Below are 7,500 nucleotides of genomic sequence, written 5' to 3'. Positions count from 1 at the left end.
ATAATTTCACTTTAACCGTCGACGACATTTAAAACCAACACTCCATCAGATGCCGCTCCTTTTGAAGAGCAGAAGGGGGATAGTCGGGCCGACATTACGTCACGACCTCATGACGTCATGTCGTCGATGATACCACAGACAGGCGTGAGTTCGAGGGATAGACAGGAGTAACTGGATGACCTACAGTACACTAGCATGATATGACCTTAGTAGCATACAAATTCATTCTTTGGAGGCAGCAACACTGTACACACGGGACCGTCGCATCTTGGGAGTTTGGAAAAGGATTTTTTGGGAATGTGGCTTGGAAGGAGTAAGGGAACCTCAGCGGAAAAATAATAATAATAACAATAACAAATAAAAAAAATCCCACACACCGATGTATGAGATTGGTGTAAAGTAAGGAAAAGAGCGGTACTTATAAATTTATTTAAAATAGAAAATAATGTCATGGTATATGAATATTCAGTTAAGGAGATTTGGGTAATCTGGGTATCAGTGAAGAAGGGTAAGGCAAAAATATGGATTCCTTTAGGAGCAGCAAGGAAGGAAAGTCTGAAGAGTTGGGAAAGCAGAATAAAGATAAGAAAGAAAATAAGATACATAGGTAGTATATAAGCAAAGAACCTAAAGAAAAAAAGTAGACCAAAAAAGTACGACTAAAGGCCTGAGAAACTCAGAAAAAAAATCTTTAAGTGCATGCGGTTGTGTTAGGTCTAAGAAATGGAGTACCGCAGAGCCTGTCGTTACGTACAGTGTATTCATGATATATACACAGCCACCCACGGACGAGTGATGTTCATTCCTGGGTTCAGAACCACCGTGTAGGTGCGTGCGCAATACTGTACAAGTGCGCAGCCCAGAAGTATAATATGATACATTTACTATGACGCAACCCAACGGGTTGGGCCTTTCTTTCCTTTTAACGATAAGCGACAAAATAGGAAGATGTTCATGTCCGCAAGACAAAGCAACCATGTCATAAGGAGATTGGGGGAAGGAAGAAGGAGAAAAATAGGTGAAAGGGGGGAGTTTTGAAAACTTGAGAAACAAGAGTAAGAGGAAGGAGGATGAGGATGAGAAGGAGGCAGATGAAGAGGAAGAAAAACAGGTAAAATGCGAGAGTTTTGGAAATTTAGGAAACAAGAGTAAGAGGAAGGAGGAGGAGGTAGATGAAGAGGAACAAACATGTAAAATGCGGGAAAGAGTTTTCGAAGCTTAAGAAACAAGAGTAAGAGGAAGGAAGAGGAGAAGAATGAAGCAGAGGAAGAGGCAGGAAATGAGATAAAAGGAGATATAGAGTTCAAATAAAGGAAACAAATCCAGAATAGTAAGAAAGCTGAGAAGGAATAAGAGAAGGAGAAGAGAGAGCAAGAACAAGAGCCAAGGATGACGTTCGGCCACGACTTGGGAACTCAAAAGATCAATATTGAAAAACAAGAACGAGAGGAGGAGAAGGCCAAGGGCCGAAGAAGGAAGGCTGAGGATTCAAAGGAGAAGCAGGATTGCTGAAGAAAGACACACGGAAGAAAGAGGCCAAGGGAGGATGAGGAGGAGAGGGCGTAGGAGGCTGAGGGGGGCATAGGAGGCGGTTTGACGGGGAAGGAAGACGACGGGTGGGTTCCCGGAGGCAAAGAACTTGTCCGCTCTCCCGCCCATCGACAGAGGGCGCGGCTCCTTGTGCTCAGCTCAGTAAGTGAAGAACCGTGACCAGGAGCAAGGGACTGGAAGCGTGGACACCTTGGAGGAAAGGAGGAGCTTTATTAGTACAGTTGGGTCAACACTCTCGGGGGTTACTCTGACACAATGTCCTCCCTCCACACAGTGACGTGGTCTATAGGTTCTTGTTATGATTGATACGTGGTGCTTGACTCGAATTTTACATCTATTGTCAGACGCCAAGCGAGGTAATGCTATTAGACTTTTACGGGTTATACCCCAACTCGATTTATCCTTTGAATACCTGCCGGAATTTTTTTTCCATTCAGATGGAAGAAAACTTCTGGACGTTGAAGGGACAAAATAAAGTATCCAAAGACGAAAACAAATGAGATACTCCGTCATTGATAAACAAGAACATATAGACTACTTCACTCTGTTGAGGAAAATAAGGCCGGGTCGACAATGAGCCTCGTACAGCGGTGCATAAGGCAGTGTGATCGTGCTGACAGACATTGTGGACACTCGGCGCTACACTCAACACTGCCAACTGCCTCATGCAGCTCTGCACGAGGCTCAGTGTGGGCCCGGCCTAAACTACATTTGATTGTCTGAGCTCGAGAGTAAATGATACACATATGGTAAAATAAACTCAAAAGAGTTGGTACCAAGACTCATCTGCTTAAACTTAAGTTCCCAAGAGTCAACTCTTACAATTATGAGTTTGGGAAGTTGTGTGAGAGGACAAGGCTGAAAGTAAGTTTGAACATATCAATTTTGATATGAACATAAGATTGAAGGAGACTGCAAAAGACCATAATACCTACACTAGGCAGTTTCACGTCCATTACCAGCTATCATCCTTATCCATAAAGTTATATGACCTTCTCTTAAAACAAGCAATAGTTTCAGTGGTCACTACATAGTTACTAAGTTTATTCCATTCGTTAACCATTATTGGTAAACCTGTTCTTCCTTCTTTCCTTCTTAAACATAAATTTGTCCAATACAAATCCATTACTATGACTCCTGCCTTGCTGTCTTAATATGACGGCCTTGTCTGCATCACCCTTGTTAAAAATCCTCAATAAAACGTACAAGGGTTGATAATGGAGATGGATTGAAGGTGAATTGAAAGGGTAAGAAGTTGGAGGAAGCGGAAAACTTTAAATATTTGGGGTCACATGTGGCAGGGAACGGAGGAGTAGAGGTGAAGTTGATTTATGGAGTAAAGGTGGTGAGAAGAGGCGCTGAGTAGCTGCAGTCGAAGCCGTCACTTTTGCTTTATACAGTTCTTGCCCTGCTGGGGCAGGTAACAGTTACTGCTGGGAATCGGAGACAGTAGTGCGGGATTCAGACCCACGACCAATCGAATACGAGACCAGCACGCTTACAATTACACCGCCAGCGCATACTATGACGCTTTTGATCTAATAACTAATAACTATAACTGCTGCATCGTTTTGTACAACTTGCATATCGAAGCGCATTGTAAATAAATAACAACGAGAAAAAAATGTGAAAGGAATTGAAGTGAAAAAGAAACAGGTGAAACAGGAACATCGAGAATGGGGATATAATAATCTATCTATACACCAAAAGCTCTTTCCCCCTTATAAGGTAGGAAGCCAAGGCAAAGGCACGTGCCTATTCCCACCTATTACACTCCCACCCACCATCCTTTCCTCCTTCTATTCTTAGCTCCTCATGGATGCCGGGTCATCCCTGTATCCCGCCCACTGCCCTGAGTCAGAAGCTATGCAGCAAGACACAGCACATCCACAGTAAGGCCCCATAGTCCCCTCATGTTGAAAAAGAGAAGACGGGGAAAAATACCTTCGGGTTGCGTCAAAATATCTTTCACATATAAGCGCCTCCTACTCCCATATTCCCCTCCTCCCTTCTATGCATAACAGTATCATCTATACACAGCCACTCTCCACGCATTCCTATCTCCTCCCTTTTCCATTTCTTGCTCAGCAGACATTCTTCTCTTGCTCAACGCCCCTTCACCCAATCCATTCATCTCATCCTCTGTCGTCCCCTCAAATTCACTCCCTCCAACTCTGTCTTCCACCCCTTCTACTAATCTTTCTTCACTCAGTCTTTCCAGGTGTCCAAACCATCCCTTCATACAATCTCCTCTTTGTATTCATTCCCAGATACCTATTTCTCATGACAATTTTTAATCCTCAAAGACATTTACTTGCTTCTCTCAATCTACAATTTACTTCCACCTCCACTCCTCCCATTCCTATCACGTGCGACCCCAAATACCTAAAGCTACCTATTTCCTCCAGCCTCTCTTCTTTAAGACTTATTTCAAACTCGCTGCCATCCTCTCCCCTTGTGCATCTCATCACCTTGTTTATACCCACATTTACCCTCAACTTTCTCCTACCGCATACCTTCCCAAACTCCGTCACTAACTCCCTTAATCCCCACTCTGACCCTGCCACAAACGCAGTGTAGTCAGCAAACAACAACTGGCTTACCTCCCACTTTTCTCCATTTTCTTTAACCATCTCCAGTCCCCTGCCCATTACCCTCGACTTTACTCACCGCACCACCCCATTCATGTACACATTGAACAGCCACGGCGAGATGACATCCTTAACGCAGTCTCATATTTACCTCAAACCACTCGCTGTCTTTACTTCCAATCCTAAGGATCTACTACTCTCGTAAAAACTCTTGACTGCCTTTAACAACTTTCTCCTTTCCCATATATCTGCAAAACCACCCAGAGTGCCTTCCTGTCTACCCTATTATATGCCTTTTCCAAATCCATAAAGACCCAAAAGACATCCTTACCTTTTCCTAAAGCTTTCTCACATATCAGTCTTGCCACAAAAATCTGATACACGCAACCCCTACCTTTCCTAAACCCACACTGTTCATCGATTACTCCCTCTGTTCCAGTCATAATCCTCTCAATTAAAGCTCTCCCATAAGCCTTCCCAACTACATTCAACAAATTGATCCCTCTGAAACTACTACACTCACGTTTCTCACCTTTTCCCTTGAAAAGCGGAACTATACAGGCACTTCTACACTTCTGAGGTACTCTACCCTCCCTTAGATATACATTAAACAACCTCACTAGTCAGTCCATTATTACTGTACCTCCCTTCCTCAGACACTACGCATTATACTCATCTAACCCAGATGCCTGATCTGCTCTCATCATTTAATAACCACTTGCATCTCATTTTTTATTATTTCTCCATTTTCCTCACCCGTCACTGTCATTTTCTTAGCGCCTTCCATTGCTACCACCGCTCTCTCCTTATCCTTCTCCACATTTAGCATCTCCCTAAAATACTCTACCCATCTTGCCACCTCCTCTTCCGTTATCATCTCTCCATCTGATTATTGCCAATCACTAGCGCTTCTGTCCTTAGGGACAACATCGCGCCGAAGAGGTGGATCTATAAAAGGGGCGCAGTAGAGAGGACGGTAGAAAGAAGTCAAAGTGAAAAAGTGGTCAAGTTTGAGATGATAGTGACAGGATCGTATAACGCCAAAAAAAAAAAAAAAAAAAAAAAAAAAAAAAAAAAAAAAATAAATAAATAAATAAATAAATAAAATGAAAAAATAAAAAAAAATAAAAAAAATGAAAAGGAAGCATAGTGAAAGTTAAAAGTGTTCAGGTTTCTTCTTTGAGATGATAACAGGGAGAGCGTATAACGTAAAGAGGAAGAAGAAAAAAATCGAAGAATGCTGAAGTTATGTGTAACACTAATGGATGCTTTCTGAGACTCACATTTGAAATTCCTCCCTCTCGCGCTACTAAAATATTTTTCAATCCAACCCCAAGAGGCTATGCTAGCAAACAAATTGACAAAGAAGGCAAAATGAAATAGAATAAACTAAACTAAAACGAAATACAACAGAAAAAATAAAATAAAATAAACAAATAACGAATAAAGAAGGTAGAATAAGATAAGATAAATGAAATGAAATAAATCAAATAGAATAAAATATAATTGTATATAAAAATAAATATATATCATATGTAAATAAATAAATAAATAGATAAATGATTAAATAAACAAAAAATAAATCACGAAACGAATAAATAGTAGATGAATATGCAAACATATATGTAAATCAAAACACCACACAAATAAACAAATAAATGAATTATAAATAAATAGATAACAGAAGATAAAGAATTAACACAGAATAGAACAAGTAAAGAGAACAAGAACTGATGGCTTGGGGGGAAGAAAGGAAGTTGTGGAAGAAAGAATGCACACATAATCCGAGAAATATAGGTACAAACAGGAAGATTTATCCATCCCCACAGTCCAAACATGTCCCCTCATCATTTGGAGGTGCCGGAGACAAACAAGAGCCTCAAGCTACTCTCCCCATACCTCCCACCCTCCCTTCCACCCTTCTCCATCTCCGTTATACATTCATCTCACATTCATTTCACCTATAGCTCCCTCACACCCATACACTTCTTCCCATAAGCCTAAGTTCGCAGACCGAGACGCAGGCGACACAGGCGACGCAGCACAGATCAAAGGCAGACTTCATGTTGCTTAGTTGAAGTACAGTTTGAACTTCTCTCTTACCTGAAATGCTGAGGCAGTGCATCTAGAAGCATTTCAAGTGGTAGAGAAGATCAAACTGTACTTCAATTCAGCAACAGGAAGTCTGCCTTTGATCTGTGCTGCGTCACCTGTGTCACCTGCGTCTTAGTTTGAAGTTAGGTCTTATTTGGGATTTTAGAACTTTAAACATAGAGGCCCCTTTGTATGTCAAGTTGCTCGTAAAACATCGTAGAATACTCATTAACATTAAAAATAACAATTTTGGTATCGATTAGTTAATGTAATCTTGGGAGTAATACTATACCGTAATACTTGTAACACCCTGTAATACCCTATTAATACCCTAAGGGATCCCAGGGCACCCACATACCCCAGTCTCTTTCAACCCACCTTACCCATCCACCCCTCTCCTCTCTTCATCCACATCTCTCACTCACTCACTCAGTCACTCACTCACTCACTCCCCACTTAACCCATCACCCACATTCTTTCATTCATTCTTCACTTACTACCCATTCCCCATTCTTTCTCATTATTCTTCCCCATTCACCAATCGCACCTCCCTTCACGTCTGTTCCCAGACTGTCAGTACGGCGGTACTGGTGGTACTGGGTTCGAATCCTGCCCAGGGCTGAAATTATTTCAGTATCGCTGAGCTTCGAGTCGTTACTCCAACTCTCGTGGGCGGGGAGTTGGGTGTGTGTGTGCGTGTAAGGTCATAGCATTACCCATAGATCGGACATACGAGCTCTGAGCTCTCTTCCGGGAGGGAAATAGCTGTCGATCACGAGTCCAACACGTGATCCAAAGACCGAGGTGAATCACTCATTCTTTAATCACTTTAACCCATTCCCCATTTTCTTTTGCTATCCTTCCCCCATTCACCAATCGCATCCCCCCCATTCTCTCCTCTGCACTTGCGCGTTCCCTGCTCTACTCCCTATGAAAGTCCACAGCATAATGTCTCCACCCAGTCTCACCCATACTCTAGACTAGAGTAATCCCCCACCACTTTTCCTTCACCCATCCCTTGCTTCATTTCACCCATTTCCAGCTCCTCCTTCACTCCCCCTACTCCCATAACCGACCCATACCTTCAAACCTCTTAGGGATCCCCCATCCACGGTACGATCTGGTCTTGAGGTAGCTAGGCAGATCTGGTCGGATCCGACCAGATTGGATCGTGGATGTCGGTCCAACAAACCAAAACCAGTACATAAACGATCCAATCTGGCCGGATTCGACCAGATCTGTCCAGCGGTCTCAAGACCTGATT

General features: G+C 42.5%; 1 protein-coding gene across 1 annotated transcript in view; it reads right to left on the bottom strand.

Moving 5' to 3' along the window:
- LOC143020213 (lachesin-like) overlaps window positions 1-7,500 on the bottom strand; it is a 562,070-nt gene that overhangs the window by 326 nt on the left and 554,244 nt on the right. Inside the window, exon 10 of the mRNA XM_076176379.1 lies at window positions 1-1,740. This exon is cut by the window's left edge and continues 326 nt beyond it. Within this exon, the coding sequence (XP_076032494.1) occupies window positions 1,685-1,740 (56 nt within the window). The 3' untranslated portion in view covers window positions 1-1,684. The remainder of the gene's footprint in view (window positions 1,741-7,500) is intronic.

This window comes from Oratosquilla oratoria, chromosome 39, assembly GCF_046742065.1.
Source record: "Oratosquilla oratoria isolate Oo_2021 chromosome 39, ASM4674206v1, whole genome shotgun sequence".
NCBI lineage: Eukaryota > Metazoa > Arthropoda > Malacostraca > Stomatopoda > Squillidae > Oratosquilla > Oratosquilla oratoria.
The sequence above is the reverse complement of the archived record's forward strand: the minus strand, read 5'-3'. Positions and strand labels throughout refer to the sequence as shown.